Source organism: Salmo salar, chromosome 25 (assembly GCF_965601325.2).
Source record: "Salmo salar chromosome 25, fSalSal1, whole genome shotgun sequence".
NCBI classification, from domain to species: Eukaryota; Metazoa; Chordata; class Actinopteri; order Salmoniformes; family Salmonidae; genus Salmo; species Salmo salar.
Window position 1 is genome coordinate 18,604,348 of NC_138315.1, and position 25,910 is coordinate 18,630,257.

General features: G+C 45.0%; 1 protein-coding gene across 1 annotated transcript in view; it reads left to right on the forward strand.

Annotated features, from left to right (window-relative positions):
- The window catches only part of LOC106586282 (contactin-associated protein-like 5), a 79,597-nt gene that overhangs the window by 42,130 nt on the left and 11,557 nt on the right, over positions 1-25,910 (forward strand). The window contains exons 11-22 of the mRNA XM_014173412.3: positions 5,378-5,484; positions 6,451-6,570; positions 7,802-8,002; positions 14,427-14,583; positions 15,066-15,193; positions 15,407-15,577; positions 16,259-16,477; positions 18,424-18,663; positions 20,203-20,427; positions 20,538-20,671; positions 21,673-21,760; positions 23,563-23,766. Coding sequence (XP_014028887.1) covers positions 5,378-5,484; positions 6,451-6,570; positions 7,802-8,002; positions 14,427-14,583; positions 15,066-15,193; positions 15,407-15,577; positions 16,259-16,477; positions 18,424-18,663; positions 20,203-20,427; positions 20,538-20,671; positions 21,673-21,760; positions 23,563-23,766 — 1,994 coding nt within the window. The remainder of the gene's footprint in view (positions 1-5,377; positions 5,485-6,450; positions 6,571-7,801; positions 8,003-14,426; positions 14,584-15,065; positions 15,194-15,406; positions 15,578-16,258; positions 16,478-18,423; positions 18,664-20,202; positions 20,428-20,537; positions 20,672-21,672; positions 21,761-23,562; positions 23,767-25,910) is intronic.

The window sequence follows — 25,910 nt, forward strand, 5'->3', positions numbered from 1 at the left end:
ACATTAAGGACACGTGCTCTTTCCATGACATAGACCAACCAGGTGAATCCAGGTGAAAGCTATGATCCCTTAATGATGCCACTTGTTAAATTCACTTCAATCAGTGTAGATGAAGGGGAAGAGACCGGTTAAATAAGGATTTTTAAGCCTTGAGACAATTGAGATGGATTGTGTATGTGTGCCATTCAGAGGGTGAATGGGGAAGTCAAAAGATTTAAGTGCCTTTGAACGGGGTATGGGAGTAGGTGCCAAGAACTGCAACGCTGCTGGATTTTTCACACTCAACCGTTTCCTGTGTATATCAATGATGGTCCATCACCCAAAGGACATCCAGCCAACTTGACACAACTGTGGGAAGCATTGGAGTCAACATGGGCCAGCATCTCTGTGGAACGCTTCCGACACCTTGTAGAGTCCATGTCCTGATGAATTGAGGCTGTTCTGAGGGCAAAAAGGGTTAGGATTAGTGCAACTCAATATTAGAAAGTTGTTCTTAATGTTTTGTACACTCAGTGTACATCACAGACGACTGAAATATAACAAAACCGTTTGACATAAACACCGGATTTTGAGCTGTTTCATATTCTTGTTCTGAAGCCATTCCAGCATTGCTTTGGCTGTATGCTTGTGGTCATTGTCATTTGCACTCTGAAGAAGGTTCTCATCAAGGATTTGCTTGTATTCATTGTTCCCTCTATCCTTGCCAGTTTCCCAGTCCCTGCTGCTGAAAACATCCCCATTGCCAAATACCAAGCTTCACAGTAGAGATGGTGTTAGATGGGTGATGAGCTGTGCCTGGTTTTCTCAAGATATATCACTTTGTATTCAGGCCAAAGAGTAAAACGTTTGTCTCATCACACCACAGAATCTTTTGACTTACAATCTCTGAATGTTTGTGTTTTTCTTTGGCTTTTTTTGTTATTTTCCATATTATGTTTATCTCTGAGAAGCTACCCAGGAAAGGGCTGAACATTGCCATGTTAATATATTTAGCCATAGAAATAAGGTTAATGAAATCAATAACTTTCTAACATCAAATAACATAATATACACTGCTCAAAAAAATAAAGGGAACACTTAAACAACACAATGTAACTCCAAGTCAATCACACTTCTGTGAAATCAAACTGTCCACTTAGGAAGCAACACTGATTGACAATACATTTCATGTGCTGTTGTGCAAATGGAATAGACAACAGGGGGAAATTATAGGCAATTAGCAAGACACCCCCAATAAAGGAGTGGTTCTGCAGGTGGGGACCACAGACCACTTCTCAGTTCCTATGCTTCCTGGCTGATGTTTTGGTCACTTTTGAATGCTGGCGGTGCTTTCACTCTAGTGGTAGCATGAGACGGAGTCTACAACCCACACAAGTGGCTCAGGTAGTGAGCTCATCCAGGATGGCACATCAATGCGAGCTGTGGCAAGAAGGTTTGCTGTGTCTGTCAGCGTAGTGTCCAGAGCATGAGGGCACTACCAGGAGACAGGCCAGTACATCAGGAGACGTGGAGGAGGCCGTAGGAGGGCAACAACCCAGCAGCAGGACCGCTACCTCCGCCTTTGTGCAAGGAGGAGCAGGAGAAGCGCCGCCAGAGCCCTGCAAAATGACCTCCAGCAGGCCACGTTTGTCTCATCACACCACAGAATCTTTTGACTTACAATCTCTGAATGTTTGTGTTTTTCTTTGGCTTTTTTTGTTATTTTCCATATTATGTTTATCTCTGAGAAGCTACCCAGGAAAGGGCTGAACATTGCCATGTTTTTTATTAACAATCTATCTATAGTTTTGGCAAGTTGGTTAGGACATCTACTTCGAGCATGACACAAGTAATTTTCCCAACAATTGTTTACATACAATTGAATCAATATGTTTTGACTATTTCACGTTTAATTCACTGCATCACAATTCCAGTGGGTCAGAAGTTTACATACACTAAGTTTACTGTGCCTTAAACAGCTTGGACAATTCCAGAAAATGATGTCATGACTTTAGAAGCTTCTGTTAGGCTAATTGACATAATTTTAGTCAATTGGAGGTGTACCTGTGAATGTATTTGAAGGCCTACCTTCAAACATCAGTGCCTCTTTGCTTGGCATCATGGGAAAATCAAAAGAAATCAGCCAAGACCTCAGAAAAAAATGAGGATACATGTACAAAAGTATCTATATCCACAGTAAAACAAGTCCTATATCGACATAACCTGAAAGGCCGCTCAGCAAGGAAGAAGATTGTGGGAGCTGTACTGTTAGATTTCAGTAAAGCCGATATTATTGACCATAACCTGCTGTTGAGAACTTATTTTTTATGGCTTTTTAACCTCTGCCATATCGCGGATTCAGAGCTACAGTATCTATATAATAGAACTCAGAGGGTTGTAGGGTGTGATGTACCACAGGGCAGCTATCTAGGCCCTCTACTCTTTTATATTTTTACCAATGACCTGCCACTGACATTTAACAAAGCCTGTGTGTCCATGTATGCTGATGATTCAACTATATACATGTCAGCAACCACAGCTAATGAAGTCACTGAAATCCTTAACGAGGAGGTGCAGTCAGTTTTGGAATGGGTGGCCAGTAATAAACTGGTCCGGAACATCTCTAAAACTAAGAGCATTGTATTTGGTACAATACATTCCCTAAGCTCTAGACCTCAGATGAATCTGGTAATGAATGGTGTGACTGTTGAACAAGTTGAGGAGACTAAATTAAATGACCTTAGATTCTAAACTGTCATGGTCAAAACATATTGATTCAATTGTTGTAAAGATGGGGAGAGGTCTGTCAATAATGAAGAGATTCTCTGCTTTTTTGACACCATACTCCAAAAGAAAGTCCTGCAGGCTCTAGTTTTGTCTTATCTGGATTATTGTCCAGTCATGTGGTCAAGTGCTGCAAAGAAAAAACTAATTAAGCTGCTGCTGGCCCAGAACTGGATGGCACGTCTTTCTCTTCATTGTAACCAGAGGGCTAATAAAAATACTATACATTACAAGTTGTTTGCATAGTCAACTTATGCACAGCTCTGACACAGTAAGTTACCCCATCAGACATGCCACCAGGTGTCTTTTCACAGTCCCCAAATCCAGAACAAATTCAAGAAAGCGTGCAGTATTATATAAAGCCATTATTGCATGGAACTTCCTTCCATATCATATTGCTCAAATGAACAGCAAACCGGTTTAAAAAAAACAGATAAAGCAATACCTCACGGCACAACACCTCTCACCTATTTGACCTAGATATTTTGAGTGTATGTAATGATATATAGGCTGTGTGCCATTTTTATTTATGTCGTTTTTTCATTGAGCTGTTCTTGTCTGTTAATGTTCTGTAATACAGTATGTCATGTTTAATGTTTTGTGTGGATCCCAGGAAGAGTAGCTGCTGCTTTTGCAACAGCTAATGGGACTCCTAATAAAATACAAAAAAAAGTATTTCACGTGCCTTTTTGCAAACTCCAGGCATGCTGTCATGTGCCTTTTTCTCAGGAGTGGCTTCCTTCTGGCCACTTTCCTATAAAGCCCAGATTGGTGAAATGCTGTAGAGACTGTTATCCTTCTATCAGGTTCTCCCATCTCAGCCAAGGAACTCTGTAGTTCTGTCAGAGTGGTCATTGGGTGCTTGGGCATCTCCCTGACCAATGTCCTACTTACCCGGTTGCTCAGTTTGGTCAGATGGCCAGCTTTAGGCAGAGTCTGGGTAGTTCCATATTTTTTTTATTTCCCAATGATGAAGACAACTGTGCTCTTGAAATGTTTCAACACTCTAGAAATTGTTTTATACCCTTGCCCAGATATATACCTCATCACAATTCTATCTTGGAGATCTACAGGCAGTTCCTTGAACTTTATGGTATAGTTTCTACTCTGACATGCACTGTCAACTGTGGGACCATATATAGACAGGTGTGTTTCTTTCTAAATCATATCCAAACAATTGAATTGGTCCACAGGTAGACTCCAATCAAGTTGTAGCGACGTTTCAAGGATGATCAAAGGAAATTCGATGCACCTGAGCTCAATTTGGAGTGTAAGGGCAAAGGGGTGTGAATATTTATGTAAATTAGATCTTTCTGTATTTCACTTTGAAATGGGGTATCGTGTGTAAATAGTTCAGCAAAAAATATATTTAATACATTTTGAATTCAGGCTGTAACACAACAAATTGTTAAATAAGTCAAGGGGTACGAATACTTTCTGAATGCACTGTACATACCTGATCAAAAGTATGTGGACACCTGCTCGTCGAACATCTCATTCCAAAGTAATGGGCATTAATATGGAGTTATTCCCCCCTTTGCTACTATAACATCCTCCACTGTTATGGGAAGGCTTTCCCCTCGATGTTGGAACATTGCTGCAGGGACTTGCTTCCATTCAGCCACAAGAGCATTAGTGAAGTCGGCACTGATGGTGGGCGATTAGGCCAGGCTTGCAGACAGTGTTCGAATTCGTCTCAAAGGTGTTCGATGGAGTTGAGGTCAGGGCTCTATGTAGGCCAGTCAAGTTCTTCCACACCGATCTTGACAAACCCTTTCTGTATGCACCTTGCTCTGTGCATAGTGCCATTGTAATGCTGAAGCAGGAAAGGGCCTTCCCCATACTGTTTCCACAAGGTTTGAAGCACATAATGTCGTTGTATGTGGAAGCATTAAGATTTCCCTTCACTGGAACTAAGGGGCCTAGCCTTTACTATGAAAAACAGCCCCACATCATTATTCCTCCTCCAACAAACTTTACAGTTGGCGCTATGCATTGGGGCAGGTAGTGCTTTCCTGGCATCCGCCAAACCCAGATTCATCCATCAGACTGCCAGATGGACACGTTTCCACTGCTCCAGAGTCCAATGGGAGCGAGCTTTACACAACTCCAGCCGACGCTTGGCATTGCGCATGGTGATCTTAGGCTTGTGTACATTTTCTAGGCCATGGAAACCCATTTCATGAAGCTCCTGACAAACAGTTATTGTGCTGAAGTTGCTTCCATAGGCAGTTTGGAACTCGATAGTGAGTGTTGCAACTGAGGACAGACAATTTTTCCCATTCTGTGAGCTTGTGTGGCCTGTTTCTCCTAGACGTTTCCACTTCACAATAACAGCACTTACAGTTGACCGGGGCGGCTCTAGCAGGGCCGAAATGTGATGAACTGACTTGTTGGGATGGTGGCATCCTATGACGGTGCCATGTTGAACGTCACTGAGCTCTTCAGTAAGGCCATTTTACTGCCGATGTTTGTCTATGGAGATTGCATAGCGTTGTGCTCATTTTTATACACCTGTCAGCAACGGGTGTGGCTGAAATAGCCAAATCCACTAATTTGAATGGGTGTCCACATACTTTTGTATATATAGTGTATATTGCTGCTGTCTCTCCAGATGTCTGCCCAACTTCTGTGAACATGGAGGGCAGTGTTCCCAGTTCTGGAACACCTTCTACTGTGACTGCTCTGGAACAGGATACACTGGAGCCACATGCCACAACTGTGAGTTATCTAGACTTCCAACTTATATATACCTACAGTATACTATACACTTCCCACACTTTTCTCAAACTTGTTCTCAATGATACTGCACAATCCAACCCAAGCCAGGATATATAATGTATTAAATGCAGCACACAATCTCACAATCACATAGAACTGTTATCCCTGTGCTTCCATCCTTATAAAGTGCAATTCAAAAGGGTTGGTAACAACATCAATGGTTCAATGCCAGAGTGACCCTATAATAATCAATCCCCTGGTATTCTGCATGGCATAACTACCTGGGAATCTGGTAAACCCTGTTCGCTATATGTCAAGAGCCTCAGTTTAAAATATGGAAGTTTCACCTCTCATCTGTCGTCTCCAGACATGCACAGACTCCCCTTTGATATTCACCACTGAGCGCGCTCAGAATCCTTGTGCGAGAACCCTCTGCTCCTGAATACTGATTTCTTGTTTACTTGCCAGCGGATGCAGTTGTCCTTGCATGTTGGAGTGTACCTTGACATGAATATGCACCACATGAATGAAAATGTGGCCACTTACTTTGAACATCGTCTTTATATGCATAATGGTGTCTGGCTTGCTACCTTTTCTACAGTAAGTTATGCATATGTGTGCAATTTAAAATATGCAATATGGGGAAAAGTAGGGGAGGCTACAACATTAGTATTAAAAGGTGAAATTGTATGAAGTATGTTACTTATGTATATTAATGTACCATATATTATATTCATATTTTCTGAAGGTGCATTTCTTTGTGTTTTAGAGCTTGATCACTCAGTGTTTTAGAGCTTGACCACTCAGTGTTTTAGAGCTTGACCACTCAGTGCTCTTGCTAAATGTTTACCAGCCACTGTGCAATTATGTACATGCTACCCATTAAATTCGTTTTTAACTTCCTCACTGAGATTTCTGTCAGCCATTTTGGAGCATTATGTACAGTATATTTGTGTTTGTCTGTAGCCATCTATGAGGCATCATGTGAGGCCTACAGGCTGACTGGCAGCTCCTCGGGCTTCTTCTCTGTTGATCCAGACGGCAGTGGACCTCTGGGGCCGACACAGGTCTACTGCAACATGACAGGTAAACTGCCACTGGGGCACACAGCCCAGTCATCACCTCTCTGCACTCCCCTGAAACCCATAAGACCTCTGAGGTCGTGGCAGAGGAGAGGCAGAGTAAACAAGATCTGATTCAGTCACTTACAGACACATTGCATTGGCCCACAGCACAATTGATGACTGACAGCCAAGCTATCAAGTGGAAAATCATTAGGGTTACTTGATATGGAACCAGCCCCTGGTTACAATGATAGCTCTAAATACAGATTTGTCAAAATGTCTGCTCTAAATAAGACAATGTGCAAATGTGTGCAAAATGACACAATCTCAAAAGTGAACGCTCATAAAAAAATACCAGAGCTCTGATTCAAGTCTGTGTCATGTCTTCACCTTCAGGGCTCAGACTTTTCACAGAGTAAAGGAATGAGAGCTCAATGCCTGGATGCTGGCACACAAGACAATATCCATCACCTTGCTGTCATGAGTTTACAGCTCTGACCTTTCCGGAGGTTAATGCAACATTTAAGTCATTACGGAGGTGGCTGGCTGCTGCTGACTGTTGATAGTCTGGCTCAGGATCACAATATATTTTCCTTTTTTTATGCCACAAATCCTAATAATTTTACATGGAGCTGCCTCAGGTTGACCTCAATTAAAGAATCCATTAGAGATGTAAATAACTCTCAGCTTGACAAACTGGGATGTGAATAATCACAAAGTGAAATAGGATTTCCTCTCAGGCAAGGTAAACACAGAATTCCCCATAATACATAAAATGGGGGGATGGAAATGAATTGGAGTCCTCACCTCAATTAATCTCGCAAGCTATTAACCCTTGGTTAGAGAGCCTACTGGAAATCTGTGGATTACTGCAGTAGCGTGTCCAGAAAATGTTGAATGGAGTGACCAAGGTGGAGCACAGATCCAGTTAAGGGGGGCGATAACATTTTGAACCTTAATCAATGCAAGGTGGATTTTTTTCAATATAATTATGATGTTTCAACACATTAAATGCTTCAGCTTATGATTGGTACATTTCCCATTTCAAATAAATCATAAATCAATTACAAAAGTGTTTGCATTGAATGTCAGGATTTTATATAAGGGTGTTAGCATACAGCAGAAAATTTACTTGAAAGTGCCATCCAGAGTGCGAGTTACAGTGCATTCAGAGAGTATTCAAGCCCGTACAGCATGTTACACGTCAAAATGTCTTAAGGTTTGACATGTGTTTTGTTCCATGTTGTTTGTAGAAGACAAGGTGTGGACAGTGGTGACCCACAACAGCACAGATCCAGTCAGGGTCCAGGGTTCTACTCTCCAAAAGCCCTACGTTATGAAGTTCAACTATAGTGCCTCACCTGAACAACTGATGACCCTTGTGGCCGGGTCAGAGCAGTGTCAACAGGAAGTGATGTACGGCTGCAGGAAGTCCCGCCTCTTCAACACTAGAGGTGAGTTGGGATAACACCCTGTTTATCCTATGACGTCAAACTTAGACATGGTCCCAGACAGACCTGTTTCCTAATATAAATGTTTAGAATTCTGAGAATGAACCTGACTCTGACCTGAGCGTGTGAATATACAGTACATCTTCAACCATTTCTCCCGTTATCTTGCAATAACTTGAAAGGCTACCGCCGAGCATGTCTCTGAGCATTCATCTTCAATTGCTTTGGGAGCAAACGGTCTCCCAGACATCCCACATTTGCTCCTAAATCATGAAACATTCATGAAGTGCTGAATTCCCTGATTCCCCGGCTGTCATGTGCGTGCAAACAAACAAGTTCATTATCACAGTGGATCCAAGAGAGAAAATAAAAAAGTTATTGAATGGGCTATATATGAACAGTGTCAGATGGAACATCAATAGGTTGTTTCTGCTGGCTGTCGTGCTTGAACACATATATTCTCTATAGAAGATGAATGACGTTCAGCCCCTGTAGTGGTCTGGGTGTAGCTGGTGCAGAGGACTCAGGCGCAGGACAGCAGAGATGAGTAACACAAGTAACTTTACTCAAATATTCCAATAACATGTCGTAATACCGAGCCCACAATAACGGACCGAACATACATAAAATAATCACGCACAAAAACCATGGGGAAAACCGAGGGTTAAATAATGAACATGCAATTGGAGGTCTGCGCCCGCTCCAGCCGCGCATCGACACCGACCTCGGGGACGACCCGGAGGACGAGGCGCAGGGCAATCCTGATGGAGACGGTGGAACTCCCGCAGCAACGAAGGGTCCAAGACGTCCTTCAACGGCACCCAGCATCTCTCCTCCGGACCGTACCCCTCCCCCTCCACGAGGTACTGAAGGCCCCTCGCCCGATGCCTCGAGTCCAGTATGGCTCGAACAGCATACGCCGGGTCCCCCTCGATGTCCAGAGGGGGTGGAGGAACCTCCCACACCTCAGACTCCTGGAGTGGACCAGCCATCACCGGCCTGAGGAGAGAGACATGAAACGAGGGGTTAATACGGTAATCGGGGGGAAGCTGTAACCTGTAGCAAACCTCGTTCAGTCTCCTCAGGACTTTGAATGGCCCCACAAACCGCGGGCCTAGCTTTCGGCAGGGCAGGCAGAGGGGCAGGTTTCGGGTCGAGAGCCAGACACCGTCCCCCGGTGTGAACACCGGGGCCTCACTGCGATGGCAGTCGGCGCTCGTCTTCTGACGCCTCACGGCCCGTTGCAGGTGCACATGAGCAGCGTCCCAGGTCTCCTCCGAGCGTTTAAACCATTCGTCAACCGCAGGAGCCTCGATCTGGCTCTGATGCCGAGGTGCCAGAACCGGTTGATACCCCAGTACGCACTGGAAGGTTAGTGGAGGCGTGGCGGAGCGAGTTTTGGGCTATCTCTGCCCAGGGGATGAAGACCGCAGAAACCTACCAACATCCTGGTTTACTCTCCACCTGCCCGTTACTCTCGGGGTGAAATCCCAAGGTAAGGCTGACCGAGACCCCCAGATGTTCCATGAACGCCCTCCAGACCCTTGACGTGAACTGGGGACCTCGATCAGACACTATATCCTCAGGCACCCCGTAGTGCCGGAACACGTGTGTAAACAGGGCCTGTAGGGCCGTAGGGAGACCGGGCAAAGGAAGGAGACGGCAGGACTTAGAGAACCGATCCACAACGACCAGGATCGTGGTGTTACCCTGTGAGGGAGGAAGATCCGTGAGGAAGTCCACCGATAGGTGCGACCACGGCCGTTGTGGAACAGGTAAGGGCTGTAACTTCCCTCTGGGCAGGTGCCTAGGGGCCTTGCACTGGGCGCACACCGAGCAGGAGGAAACATAAACCCTCACGTCCTTGGCCAAGGTGGACCACCAGTACTTCCCACTAAGACAGCACACTGTCCGACCGATGCCAGGATGACCAGAGGAGGGAGACGTGTGGGCCCAATAGATCAAACGGTCACGGACAGCAGACGCAACGTACAGACGCCCAGCTGGACACTGGAGGGGAGTGGGCTCTGCACACAACGCCCGCTCGATGTCTGCGTCCATCTCCCACACCACTGGTGTCACCAGACACCGCTTCTCTGTGTCATACATCCGGGACAGTGTGTCTGACTTAGCGTTCTGGGAACCTGGTCTGTAGGACAGGGTGAAAACAAAACGGGTAAAGAACATGGCCCTGCTTGCCTGGCGAGGGTTCAGTCTCCTCGCCGCCCGGATGTACTTCAGATTGCAGTGGTCAGTCCAGATGAGAAAAGGGTGTTTAGCCCCCTCAAGCCAATGTCTCCACGCCTTTAGAGCCTTGACAACAGCCAACAGCTCCCGGTCCCCCACATCATAGTTTCACTCCACCGGGCTGAGCTTCTTCGAAAAGAAAGCACAGGGGCAGAGCTTTGGTGGCGTACCCGAGCGCTGAGAGAGCACGGCTCCTATCCCAGCCTCGGACGCATCCACCTCCACCATGAACGCCAAAGAGGCATCCGGATGAGCCAGCACGGGAGCCGAGGTAAACAGAGCCCTCAGGTGATCAAAAGCCCTGTTTGCCTCAGCCGACCACTGCAGTCGCACCGGTCCCCCCTTCAGCAGTGAGGTAATGGGAGCCGCTACCTGACCAAAGCCCCGGATAACCCTCCGGTAGTAGTTGGCAAACCCTAGAAACCGCTGCACTTCCTTTACCGTGGTAGGAGTCGGCCAATTACGCACGGCTGAAATGCGGTCACTCTCCATCTCCACCCCTGAAGTGGAAATGCAGTACCCTAGGAAGGAGACGGACTGTTGGAAGAACAGACATTTCTCAGCCTTGACGTACAGGTCATGCTCCAACAGTCGACCAAGCACCCTGCGCACCAGGTACACATGCTCGGCATGTGTAGCGGAGTATATCAGAATGTTGTCGATATACAACACTACACCCTGCCCGTGCAGGTCCCGGAATATCTTGTCTACAAAGTCCTGGAAGACTGATGGAGCATTCATCAACCCGTACGGCATGATGAGGTACTCATTGTGCCCTGAGGTGGTACTAAATGCCGTCTTCCACTCGTCCCCCTCCCGGATACGCACCAGGTTGTAAGCGCTCCTGAGATCCAATTTTGTGAAGAAGCATGGCCTGTGCATTGACTCTATCGCACTGGCTATGAGAGGCAGCGGGTAGGTGTACCTCACAGTGATTTGGTTGATACCTCGATAGTCAATGCACGGGCGCAGACCTCCCTCCTTCTTCTTCACAAAAAAGAAACTCGAAGAGGCAGGTGAAGTGGAGGGCTGAATGTACCCCTGCCCCAGGGATTCGGAGACATATGTTTCCATAGCCGCTGTCTCCTCCTGTGACAGGGGATACACGTGACTCCTGGGAAGTGCTGCGTCTACCAGGAGATTTATCGCACAATCCCCCCGTCGATGGGGTGGTGATTGAGTCGCCATCTTCTTACAGAAGGCGAGAGCCAAATCGGCATATTCAGAGGGGATGCGCACGGTGGAGACCTGGTCTGGACTTTCCACTGTAGTAGCACTGACGGAAACCCCTAAACACCTCCCCGAGCACTTTCGTGACCACCCCTTGAGAGCCCTCTGTTGCCACAAAATAGTGGGGTCATGACAGGCCAACCAGGGTAGGCCCAGCACCACGGGAAATGCAGGAGAATCAAAAAGGAAAAGACTAATTCTCTCCTTGTGACCCTCCTGCGTAACCATGCCCAGTGGAGCGGTGGCCTCCCTAATTAGCCCTGACCCTAATGGTGAACTATCTAGGGCGTGTACAGGGAAGGGCATATCAACAGGAACAATGGGGATCCCTAAACTATGGGCAAATGCTCTGTCAATAAAATTCCCAACTGCGCCTGAATCTACGAGCGCCTTATGCTGGGAATGCGGGGAAAACTCAGGAAAATGTATAAACAAAAACATGTGAGCAACAGGGGGCTCTGAGTGAGCCTGGTGCCGACTCACCTGGGGTGACACAAGAGTGCCCTGCCTGCTGCCTCGACTCCCAGAGGAACCTCCCCAGCACCAACCAGCAGTGTGCCCTCTGCGGCCACAGATGGTACAGGGAACGGCCCCTCCTCCGGTCGCCCTAAGCGCAGCACCTCCCAGCTCCATGGGCGTCGGAGCGGTGGTGCTGGGGGATGGAACTGACAGGCCCCAATCCGGACGTCCGCGGATAGCCAGCAGGTTATCCAGCCGGATGGACAGGTCCACCAGCTGGTCAAACGTGAGAGTGGTGTCCCTGCAGGCCAACTCCCGACAGACGTCCTCGTGCAGACTGCATCGGTAGTGATCGATCAGGGCCCTGTCGTTCCATCCCGCGCTGGCGGCCAGGGTCCGGAAGTCCAAGGCGAACTCCTGTGTGCTCCTCGTCCCCTGCCTCAGGTGGAACAGACGTTCACCCGCCATGTCCGAAACTGCTCGAAAGCGGCGGGTGAACTCTGCGTAATGGTCCAACACCGCTTCTCCTTCCCCCCATACTGCGTTGGCCCACTCCAGGGCTTTCCCTGAGAGACGGAGACGAGGGCGGACACGCTCTCACGTCCCGAAGGAGCCGGGTGGATGGTCACCAGGTAGAGTTCCAGCAGGAGTAGGAACCCCTGGCATCCGGCAGCCGCCCCATCATACTCCCTCGGGAGCGCGAGCCGAATCCCACTGGGACCGGGTGAAGGAGGGATGAACAGTGGTGCCTGTTGTAGTGGTGCCGGTGGAGGCGCTGGAAGAACTCCTCCTGTCTCCCATTGGTCCATCGTCTGCAGCACGCGATCCGTGGCGGTGCCGAGACGTTGCAACATGGTCACATGCTGCTGGACACACCGCCAAAGTGGGGTTGTCTGCTCCTGCTGACTCCATTTTTAGGTGCGTGATTCTGTAGTGGTCTGGGTGTAGCTGGTGCAGAGGAGTCAGGCGCAGGACAGCAGAGATGAGTAACACAAGTAACTTTACTCAAATATTCCAATAACATGTCATAATACCGAGCCCACAATAACGGACCGAACATACATAAAACAATCACGCACAAAAACCATGGGGAAGACAGAGGGTTAAATAATGAACATGTAATTGGGGATTTGAAACCAGGTGTGTAAAGCAAAGACAAAACAAATGGAAAATGAAAAGTGGATCGGCGATGGCTAGAAGGCCGGTGACGTCGACCGCCGAACGCAGGCCGAACAAGGAGAGGGACCGACTTCGGCGGAAGTCGTGACAGCCCCTCTGTCATACACACCATGTCTCTCAGCTGTTCAATAAATAGCAATTCACTAATTGTTTATTATTAGACCAAGTTGGCCCATGGATTATGTAAATTTACATGATTAAAAAGTGGCTTTTTGTGACACCACAATGTCATGCATGCGTAACCTACACCCATTCATGGAATATGGTTCCCTTTAGTTTAATATGTTTGATTATTGTTATTAATTTGTTTAATTGTCATTTTCATTTGTTTAATTATGTGGTTGTAGTGTTGGGCACAGACAACAGCTGCAGCTTGTAATATGACAAGAAAATACCAATTACCATCCACGATGACAATGTAATTTTAACTCGTCTTCTCTTTTCATATTACCGTTTCATTATCTGTCAACGTGCAGTTTGAATACTAAGGATTCACATTTGCACATTCTTTGTCATGACCACAAAAACAAAACAATAAACAACAACTAATTTGTCTAGTATTGATATGCTTTCAAATGCTTGCCCAACACTGGGACCTATTCTGACTAAATAAGCAAGCAACACTGTTACTGTCAATATTGTACTGCAGTTTATTTCAAGACCTCTTGCAGGTTAAGGTCAATGAGAGGGCATATATAATGTATGCAGGTTTAGCATGCAACATCACGAATCCGCAATGCACAATGCAGATGTGTTGATAGTAGCCTATAGCTGTGCTGAGAGCAGTGGGGCTGCTCTCTGCAGGCCTGCAGTGTCTCTAATGCAGAGTCACATTGTCTGATGGATGGCTGTAGCAGGGCCACTTACAGATGCTCCAGGAAATGAGCCCTGCCTCTCTGACTGGCATCACTGAGGGTTCATTGACACAATGCCATGGGATGCCAACAGATGCCAATGGCTCTAATCACAGTCACTGTGCAGATAGCCATACTGCAGAGATAACCCCTGGATTATTAGCTGGTCTCTAATAGGATTTGTCTGAGTCTCACTGACCAGCAGGGTATTGGGAATATTTGAATACAGATGACAAGGATTTCATTGCTAAAATGTTGGCATTTTTTCTTTTTTCTTTTTTCTATGCATCTGGCTAGTCTATCTGATCCAGTAGTTACACTTTTGAACTAACTGTATAACTAGCTACTGTAAAGCTTTTTCTCTTAATTGCATTTTTCCTATATTTATATATATTTTTCATTTACTGCATTGATATAATTGCTTCTTTTTGTATGAACTATGTTGTGCTCTGCTGTAGATGGTACCCCATTGTCCTGGTGGGTGGACCAGGGTGGAGAGAGACGGACTTACTGGGGAGGCTTCCTGCCGGGGGTTCAGCAGTGCTCCTGCAGCCTGGAGGAAAACTGCATGGACATGAACTACTTCTGCAACTGTGATGCCGACACAGACTCATGGTAACAATGCAAATATGGCTCTTGTGTATCTCTGTGCTGTTCATTAATGAATATGGTCTACAGGCCCTTGGGTTTGTCTAGTGACCATTATTATCGAAAAATATATATTTATATAGAACTGAATACAGGGATATTTCTATCACAATTCAACAGCTGAAATGCAAAAATGACTATATGAAGGTGTAAATTACTATCAAAACATATTAGGCTTCAACTGCAGATCTTATCATGATGTTCTTTATTACATACTTTATCTTTAACTTGAATTACGTTGCCTACATTTATTCTCACCCAGTGTGTCCCTGTGTAATTTTGCATTTGGGGAACCTCTTTTGCATATCTCCTGAGGCACCCGTCCACACCTTGATAGATCACCCCATCTTTATAGTGTTTACTCTAAAGTTCCAGGCAATGCTGACTGAGGAATGGATTAGTTTATCTGTTGTGAAATGAAGAGGCTTTTCTCTCTCTCTGTATTGGAGGGCTAATGACACAGGAGTCCTCTCCTACAAAGAGCACTTACCAGTGAGTGAGATTGTGATTGGAGACACCAACAGAACAGGCTCTGAGGCGCTCTACAGAATCGGCCCACTGCGTTGTTATGGTGACAGTAGGTGAACTCTCCTATTTTGTAAAAAAAAAAAATTCTTACAGATGGTCCCCTTGGGCATCCTTTTCCAGGCCAAATGCTGATTAAATATTGAGTATGTTCAAACGCTCCACTTAGTTCCAAGACATAAACCCTTTTTCACTCATCTCTGTATCCTTATTATGTGAGTCAAGACTTTCCTCAAAGAAGAAATGTGTATTTCCTGTTTTCTAGAGTCTGTGTGGAATGCGGTGTCCTTCTACCAGGAGTCATCCTACCTACACTTCCCGACCCTCCAGGCAGAGCTCAGTGCTGACATCTCCTTCTACTTCAAGACCAGCGTCCCATCAGGAGTCTTTCTGGAGAACCTGGGCCTCAAGCACTTCATCAGGCTAGAGCTCAGCTGTGAGTCTGTAGGCCCCACACACAAACATACACATACACACCAGAATCCATTTGGAGGAGGCCAGCAGTGTGAAATCATCAAGATTCTATTTTCTGATGAAAGCACTTCCCAGCTACAGTAGCCTACATTTGACATGCAGTTGAAAAAATTTTTTTGCAACATGCCACTCCTGACCTGCACTGCATAATATAATCCTAATGACACACACAGTGCTCTAAAATCAAGCTGTCAAATTAACCTCTAATAGCACTTCCCGCAGTAACCATATAATCAAAATATCCTCACTGAATATAGAAGTAACTGCTGAAGAAAATAATGGTCAAACTACATTATGAATGTACTAAAGAGCATAAAGAGGAGGACAACTTAGTTGTCGGGCTCAAAATGCATCTGAAAAAAGCTTCTCTTTAGGTCTTTTGTAAGAGTCCATTCTCTCACAGGACATTTGCAGAACTGAAAAAACTGCAGCTTCTGAAATGTGAGGTGCATTTAGAAGTATTGATAAGCTGTCAACACTGCCCTACATAAAACCATACAGGTCATCAAAGCCTTCTAAGTCTCAATGCATCACATTGCATGCCGTCGACATAAAACGAAATTGTGTATCATATAAAAGAGGAGTCTCAGATTCAATGCTAACCTGACTGACTGTTAGCTTGTGTCCCAATTTGTTTTCTCAGCTCCCTCTGTGGTGACGTTCTCCTTTGATGTGGGAAACGGGCCAGTGGTCTTGGCCGTTAAGTCCCACGTGCCCCTGAATGACAGGCAGTGGCACTATCTGAGAGCGGAGCGCAGCGTGAAGGAGGCTTCTCTGCACGTGGACCAGCTGCCCCTGCGCTTCCTGGAAGCCCCGTCTGACAGACACCTCCGCCTCCGGCTCAACAGCCAGCTGTTTGTGGGTAGGGATAGGGTGAACAGCCCCTCTGTGGTTAATATGTACATAGAGCAGTTAGAAATCAAATCAAATTTTATTGGTCACATACACATGGTTAGCAGATGTTAATGCGAGTGTAGTGAAATGCTTGTGCGTCTAGTTCCGACCATGCAGTAATATCTAACAAGTAATCTAACAATTTCACAACAACTACCTTGTTCACACAAGTGTAAAGGAATGAATAAGAATTGGTACATATAAATATATGGATGAGCGATGGCTGAACGGCACAGGCAAGATGCAGTAGATGGTATAGAGTACAGTATATACAAATGAGATGAGTAATGTAGGGTATGCAAACATATAAAGTGGCATTGTTTAAAGTGACTAGTGATACATTTATTACATCCAATTTTTTATTATTAAAGTGGCTAGAGATTTGAGTCAGTATGTTGGCAGCAGCCACTCAATGTTAGTGATGGCTGTTTAACAGTCTGATGGCCTTGAGATAGAAGCTGTTTTTCAGTCTCTCGGTCCCAGCTTTGATGCACCTGTACTGACCTCGCCTTCTGGATGATAGCGGGGTGAACAGGCTGTGGCTCGGGTGGTTGTTGTCCTTGATGATCTTTTTGGCCTTCCTGTGACATCGGGTGGTGTAGGTGTCTTGGAGGGAAGGTAGTTTGCCCCCGGTGATGCGTTGTGCAGACCTCACTACACTCTGGAGAGCCTTGCGGTTGTGGGTGGAGCAGTTGCCATACCAGGCGGTGATACAGCCGGACAAGATGCTCTCAATTGTGCATCTGTAAAAGTTTGTGTGTTTTTGGTGACAAGCTACATTTCTTCAGCCTCCTGAGGTTGTCCGTGATGTGTATGCCGAGGAACTTAAAACTTTCCACCTTCTCCACTACTGTCCCGTTGATGTGGATAGGGGGGTGCTCCCTCTGCTGTTTCCTGAAGTCCACGATCATCTCCTTTGTCTGTGACCTCCTTTGTCTTCAGTTTGTCCGTGATGTGTTTGTCGAGGAAGTCCACGATCATCTCCTTTGTCCGTGATCTCCTTTGTCTTCAGTTTGTCCGTGATGTGTATGCCGAGGAACTTAAAACTTTCCACCTTCTCCACTACTGTCCCGTCGATGTGGATAGGGGGGTGCTCCCTCTGCTGTTTCCTGAAGTCCACGATCATCTCCTTTGTTTTGTTAACGTTGAGTGTGAGGTTGTATTCCTGACACCACACTCCGAGGGCCCTCACCTCCTCCCTTTGGGGCCATCTCGTTGTTGTTGGTAATCAAGCCTACCACTCTAGTGTCGTCTGCAAACTTGATGATTGAGTTGGACGCGTGCATGGCCACGCAGTCATGGGTGAACAGGGAGTACAGGAGAGGGCTGAGAACGCACCCTTGTAGAGCCCCATTGTTGAGGATCAGCGGGGTGGAGATGTTGTTTCCTGCCCTCACCACCTGGGGGCGGCCCGTCAGAAAGTCCAGGACCCAGTTAAACAGGGAGAGGTTGAGACCCAGGGTCTCGAGCTTTATGATGAGTTTGGAGGGTACTATGGTGTTAAATGCTGAGCTGTAGTCGATGAACAGCATTCTTACATAGATATTCCTCTTGTCCAGATGGGTTAGGGCAGTGTGCAGTGTGATTGCGTCATCTGTGGACCTATTGGGGCGGTAAGCAAATTGGAGTGGGTCTAGGGTGTCAGGTAGGGTGGAGGTGATATGATCCTTGACTTGTCTCTCAAAGCACATCATGATGACGGAAGTGAGTGCTTCAGGGCGATAGTAGTTTAGCTTAGTTACCTTAGCTTTCTTGGGAACAGGAACAATGGTGGCCCTCTTGAAGCATGTGGGAACAGCAGACTGGGATAGGGATTGATTGAATATGCCCGTAAACACACCAGCCAGCTGGTTATACATATTAGAACACTGAAAAGCCATATTAATTAGTTATAACCTGTGGTCCCTCCTCCAGGGGGAACAGCGGCCAGGCAGAGGGGCTTCCTGGGATGCATCAGAACTCTGACTATAAACAGCGTGACCTTTAACCTGGAGGAGCGGGCTAAGATGACCCCGGGGGTAAGCGTCGGCTGCCCCGGCCACTGCAGCGGCTCCAGCAGTCTCTGCCACAACAGAGGGAGGTGCATTGAGAAGAACAGTGGCTATGTCTGTGACTGCTCACAGTCTGCTTACGGAGGACCCTCCTGCAAGGAAGGTGTGAATCTTATAGTAACTTCATCATAGAGATTAAGCCTTGGGGTTAATTTAGCTGTAATGTACTTTCATCTAATCATTCTGATGCTGTTTTGACACCGAATCTATGATTCTAACATGCAGCATGTAACTTCAAGTATACACACAAAACCTGCACTGTTTGTAAAGTATAATTTTTAACACGTGGGTGTAAAAGTTCCCTAGTGAAATGCAATCGGCTGCAATCAGGGGAAGTTGATTAACATAGAGCTGTAAGATGTCACAACAGCCCTCTGTTGCAAAATATTGTGTTACATTAACAGAAATCTAACATCGCTCAGAGTAGAGTGTGTTATAAAATACATTTTACCAAGACAAATATGATTCTTCATGTTATGAATCGTAAGCTAATACTTCCAATAATAAGCACCGAGCTCTGTTGACATAGTGCCACTTCTCCCAGCGACTTTTGAAGATTTTACATGTTGTGGTGGTCTTCTGCAAAGTTGTTTCCGCGGGTCACAAAAAGCAACATTAACATGACAGGAGCTGAATTAAATGTAAAAGGCTTTGAAAATAAAACATCTTGCGTTTCACTCAGTGCTCCGTTGACATTTCACAGAGATATGCTTGTTATTCTGAGAAATATTAAAAAAATACAGGAATTTCGCATTAATATGAAAAGTGTACACTAAAATAGGAATTGTCATGTCTCAAATTCGATATCTATCTTACCTCTATATTGTTTTATGTCCTCCGGATTGGAGAAGAAAGATGACGAGTTCAGTGGTGAGCCTGTAAGTTAGCCTTAATTCTCTCACAGCATCCACTCTAGCTGACGCTATGCTATTTTCCAGATGTTTTACCACATTGTGTTCTCTGGGCTCCATTGATTTAGTCATTCTAATCTTGGCCGTCCTACAACGGTGAGAACTCAACAAAAAAAAAACTTTTAACGGGTTATGATAGGAACATGAGGTTTGGACCATTGGTTTTCGTAGAGGAGTATCTATACAATTAAACATACTGTATTATTTTACCCATTGGTCAAAAGATGTGTTTTTGATTGGACAGAGATGAAAACATTGAATATTTTGTGTTTTCTAGTGAAATATTCAACTGCAGCAAAGATCTTAGGCTGCTTCAGTCCTGATGATGTTCACTTGCTCTTGAAGTTTTGGAGTAGAGGTGCTGAGATCAGTGGCATTCAGAGTGCAGATTGGAAAAGAGATCAAAGAGGGAGAGGATGAGATGACTGCTCTGCTGTCTCTGGTCTGTCTGAGAGGATCCGGCTCTCACATTCACACTAATCTAGGCCTCCATTATCATGGAGCAGACCTGCCTGAAATATTCCACTGGTCTGAATTACAGTAGTCCCACTTTGATTCATTCCCACTTCCATGGAGTGGGGGTGGGGGTGGGGACTTATTTCATATTAACCGAACGGCAGATATTATAAATGTTGCTGGCCCTGGGGCTGAGGCTATCCTCAAGTAAAATGTGACTATCACCATGATATAATGCAGTACCTAACCCATCTTCTCTCTCTGCGTCCATGCAGAGGTGTCTGTTTCATTTGACAGAGATTCGTCAGTGACCTACACCTTCCAGGAGCCTTTCTCTGTGATGCAGAACAGGAGCTCCCTGGCGTCCAGAGTCTACAGAGAGAGCGGCAGGGCCAGAGAGAACATAGCTTTCAGCTTCATGACCACACATAGCCCTGCCATGCTGCTCACTGTCAGCACCTTCAGCCAGCAGTACATAGCAGTCATCCTGGCACGCAACGGTATGGAACCCTCTACTAATTTTTCACTACAATAAATAAGGTAGGATTATCAAGGTAGGATTCATACAACAGAATTCACAGTTTAACCCAGTTTGTGTTGTGATCAACAGGGAGTCTCCAGATCTGGTACCGTCTCCATGTGGACAGAAAGCCAGATGTGTTCAGCCCCAGCCCTAGCAGCCTGGCAGATAGACGCCTCCACCGTATCAGAATCCACCGTCAGGGGAAAGATGTCTACCTACAGGTGAAAGAAGGGGGATGTATAAACATATGGGATGTTAACATTTGCATGAGTCAAAGGGAAATGTAGATGCAGGAGAGTGAAGAGAGTGAGGAGCAGGGGAGTGAAGAGAGCGAGGAGCAGGGGAGTGAAGAGAGTGAGGAGCAGGGGAGTGAAGAGAGTGAGGAGCAGGGGAGTGGAGAGTGAGGAGCAGGGGAGTGAGGAGAGTGAGGAGCAGGGGAGTGAAGAGAGTGAGGAGCAGGGGAGTGAAGAGAGTGAGGAGCAGGGGAGTGAAGAGAGTGAGGAGCAGGAGAGTGAAGAGAGTGAGGAGCAGGGGAGTGAAGCGAGTGAGGAGCAGGGGAGTGAGGAGAGTGAGGAGCAGGGGAGTCAAGAGAGTGAGGAGCAAGGGAGTGAACAGAGTGAGGAGCAGGGGAGTCAAGAGAGTGAGGAGCAAGGGAGTGAACAGAGTGAGGAGCAGGGGAGTGAAGAGAGTGAGGAGCAGGGGAGTGAAGAGAGTGAGGAGCAGGGGAGTGAAGAGAGTGAGGAGCATGGGAGTGAAGAGAGTGAGGAGCAGGGGAGTGAAGAGAGTGAGGAGCAGCTGAGTGAAGAGTGAGGAGCAGGAGAGTGAAGAGAGTGAGGAGCAGGGGAGTGAGGAGAGTGAGGAGCAGGGGAGTGAAGAGAGTGAGGAGCATGGGAGTGAAGAGAGTGAGGAGCAGGGGAGTGAAGAGAGTGAGGAGCAGCTGAGTGAAGAGTGAGGAGCAGGGGAGTGAAGAGAGTGAGGAGCAGGGGAGTATAGAGGATATGTACAAGTTGTATTCAAACAGTTGGGGCTATATAAAAAGATGACATGTGAGCAGAGAGAGGAACTACACTGTACTTGGTCACCATGAGCAAATATCTTGTTGGGAAAAATGTTTTTACGGTAGCTAACGCTAACCAATGTGTTGGATTAACCAAGTATACTGTATGTGGTTGAATGTGTTCTTCACACCTCCTTGTCCTTTTTCCCTCTCCCACTCCACTAGATTGACAAGGACATGAACCTAAAGTACAGCCTGTCATCAGACGCAGAGTTAATCTCTATCAAATCGCTGACTTTGGGGAAAGTTATAGGTGAGCCCAACATAGAAACGAGGACCTGTTGGTTAATGTAGTTTGAAATGACGAAATGACTGGGGGCTACTGTCAATGTTATTTTTTGTTCTACATGGAGGAAATTAACAGCCTAGGACATGATTGCAGGGATTAGAAGAATCAGTCTGCAATAAAAGCAAAGCTTGTAAGCTGGAAGAGATAGAAGAGACGTGTCAGTGATATCACATGTGATATAGGCATTCTACAAATGAGATTTGGTCAAATATCTTAATCACTTCTCGCATCTGCTGTAGAACTGACAAACAGATGGGGAGGGGTGTAAGCCACTCCCATCACCACCCCACCAAGACATTGTATCTGTCTAATAATCAGTCTCACATGTTGCACGCACTGCAAATCTTGGGTGTATTGCACTCAAGCTTATCACTTTGAGCATTAGTCAGAAGCTAAATGGAACTCTTATGTAAATCATGCCTAATTTGTCTAACAAAGATTCTCAATAGCTTGGGGAACTAGCAAATCTATGCTAATTGACAACATAATTTGCATTTCAAAACAAATGTATTCATCTTATCATTAAGGTACCACAGATCCCCACGGATGAATACATTTTATATAGAGATTTTGAGAGCAACATTCTTTTTTGGACATTGGTCATTGGCAATGTATAAGATATTTTGAGCCATTGAACTATTAAACATAGGCCTATAAGCCTTAATCATTCTAATGGTAATTGCTGTATTGCCAACTTTTTCATCAAACTCAAGAAAAATCATGAGAGTAGAGACAAAATCAAATCTCCTTTATGTATGCCAAATCAGGGCTTTTACTATATAGGACATAACATTCATTCTAAGGTATGCTGTTTCTCACTCTCAGTCACATTGTATTCATATGACTTCAGCACAGCACAACAGCATCCACTTGTTCTCTAAAGGACCAAAGGAAAGACATTTACCTTCTTGGCTGGGTTATGTCTCCCAGGGATCTATTAAGTCAAAATGAATGCTGCAGCGCCACAAACAAAGATCAATGATAGACCATGGTGGCGATGATCATTGTACAACTTTTTTGGGCCAACTACTTCCTCTACAATAAATGTGTCCCCCATGGGAAGTATGCTGGTAATTATAGATTAGAATATTATTTTAAAGGGAAGATGCTGTTGAATGTTCACCCAGTCTGATTAGCTCCATTATTTAACTATAGAAAGTACTGTATAGGAAGAAGACAATAGTACATCTTTAAAGGAATGACAGGCACACTCCCATCTCTGTTGTATCTTATATTCCCATCTACTCTTGTCCTTAACACAAATCAAAACCGTAAATTGCATCTCAGCTCTCCTATCGCTGATGAATGATATTCAAGTGCTTTAAGCAGCCATGATGCTAGCTGCATATGTGGCAGTCGTTATTGATTACTTTCCTGCAAATGACGAGGAATCTTTAAATAAACGTATGGTGGAGCTCTAATTGCATTTGCATACATTTCCTATGCAATTACAGACTCTCCCGTTGAACACGACAAGCAGGGACAATTTTCATACAGTCTCAAAAGAGCCTGCTCAATGGGTCATATCTCACATTGACAAAGAGTGATTGCTATAAGGGATACTATACAACATGCCCTTTAGTGAAATGTATGCACGCATGACTGTAAGTCACTTTTGATAGAAGTGTCTGTTAAATGGCATATATTATATTACTATTATTCAAAGTTGGATGCTGTTGTAATTGTGGCAGTCGTGGATGTTTGAATGTTTTATGAACATTCAGATGAATCAACGAATAAGTGAGTACCTTACTTATTGTTTACAGGAGTGGATGCTGTGGATGAGGAAGTGATGCGGGCAGGATCTAAGGGCTTCATTGGCTGTCTGTCATCAGTCCAGTTTAATCACATGGCTCCACTGAAAGCAGTGCTACTAAATCGTGGCAGCTCATTGGTCACTGTCCGAGGTCACTTGATGGAGTCTAACTGTGGGACGTTGGCTGACTTGACAATATTACACTCTCAGTCAGGTATTGTATGATGTATTCAAAATATAATGTATTTCTGCCATTTTGGAAGACGTGGGGTACAAAGATTAGCTGTATTTAACTTCTAGAGTTTTAACTATGGAAAATGTCATTTAAAGTAGCTGTCCAGTGTTTCCAGATTTTTATGAAATATGAGCTATAATTAATTACGATATGAGTGAAATGGTTTTTCCTTCGAATTATTTCTTCACAAAAATTGTAATTAAGTACAGTATGTTAAAAAGCAGCTTTTCTGTGTTTGAATGGTGTGGGCGTACCCCAATAACAGAATGGTGTGGGTGTTAGTGATGCGCGTGTTCACTAGTAACCTGCAGTCCCCTTGATTATATCCGCGGGGCAGGCGGGTTTAGGGTCATGAATTATTTTGTGGATAAAAGGCGGGTGGGGGCGGTCGGGCTGAATGAAGAGAAAGCAATACCTTAAAAAATCCATAAATGTATAATTATTGTGCAATTTATATCTATAGACTACATTGAGGTTTTTCTTTCATTATTTTAGGCTATCTGGCATTAGTGCGTAAGCCTAAGCATCAGAGCCTAACTGTATGTGCGCCAAATAGCCTATACGCCAATCGCCAAATACTTTTGGTAACAGACAGAAAAAGTTAACTTCGATCCACGGAAGCAAAAAGCTGTGAAATGGAGAGTTGGAAATAAAGAGAAGGGAGGGCCTGAAAACTCATGTTTGGGAAAGAGTTGGTGAAGAGGTTTTTTATTGATTTATTTTTTATTTAACCTTTATTTAACCTCTTACATCTAGACGTTCCGCTAGCGGAACACCTGCTCCAATATCCAATGATAGGCGTGGCGCGAATTACAAATTCCTCAAAAATACAAAAACTTCAATTTTTCAAACATATGACTATTTCACAGCATTTTAAAGACAAGACTCTCCTTTATCTAACCACACTGTCCGATTTCAAAAAGGCTTTACAGCGAAAGCAAAACATTAGATTATGTCAGCAGAGTACCAAGCCAGAAATAATCAGACACCCATTTTTCAAGCTAGCATATAATGTCACAAAAACCCAGAAGACAGCTAAATGCAGCACTAACCTTTGATGATCTTCATCAGATGACACACCTAGGACATTATGTTATACAATACATGCATGTTTTGTTCAATCAAGTTCATATTTATATCAAAAAACAGCTTTTTACATTAGCATGTGACGTTCAGAACTAGCATACTTCCGGGGAATTTGCTAACAATTTACTAAATTACTCACGATAAACGTTCACAAAAAGCATAACAATTATTTTAAGAATTATAGATACAGAACTCCTCTATGCACTCGATATGTCCGATTTTAAAATAGCTTTTTGGTGAAAGCACATTTTGCAATATTCTAAGTACATAGCCCAGGCATCACGGGCTAGCTATTTAGACACCCGGCAAGTTTAGCACTCACCAATATCAGATTTACTATTATAAAAGTTTGATTACCTTTTGTTGTCTTCGTCAGAATGCACTCCCAGGACTGCTACTTCAATAACAAATGTTGGTTTGGTCCAAAATAATCCATCGTTATATCCGAATAGCGGCGTTTTGTTTGTGCGTCCCAGACACTATCCGAATGGTAAAGAAGGGTCGTGCGCATGGCGCAATCCATTACCGTACTTCAAAGCATGTCAACCGCTGTTTAAAATCTATTTTTATGCCATTTTTATCGTAAAAAAGCGATAATATTCCGACCGGGAATGTCCATTTAGCTAAACTGAGGAAAGAAAACAAAGCTTTCGGTCGACGCGGGCACGAGCCTGAGTCTCACAGTACTGTAACCAGCCACTACCCAAACGCGCTACTTTGTTTCAGCCAGAGCCTGCAAAGCCACGATTCAGCGTTTTGCCGCCTTCTGAGAACCTATGGCAGCCGTAGGAAGTGTCACGGGACAGCTAAGATCCTCACTCTTCAATAAACAGAGACAAGAAGAACGACACCTTGTCAGACAGGCCACTTCCTGCATGAAATCTTCTCAGGTTTTTGCCTGCCATATGAGTTCTGTTATACTCACAGACACCATTCAAACAATTTTAGAAACTTTAGGGTGTTTTCTATCCAAAGCCAATAATTATATGCATATTCTAGTTACTGGGCAGGAGTAGTAACCAGAATAAATCGGGTAC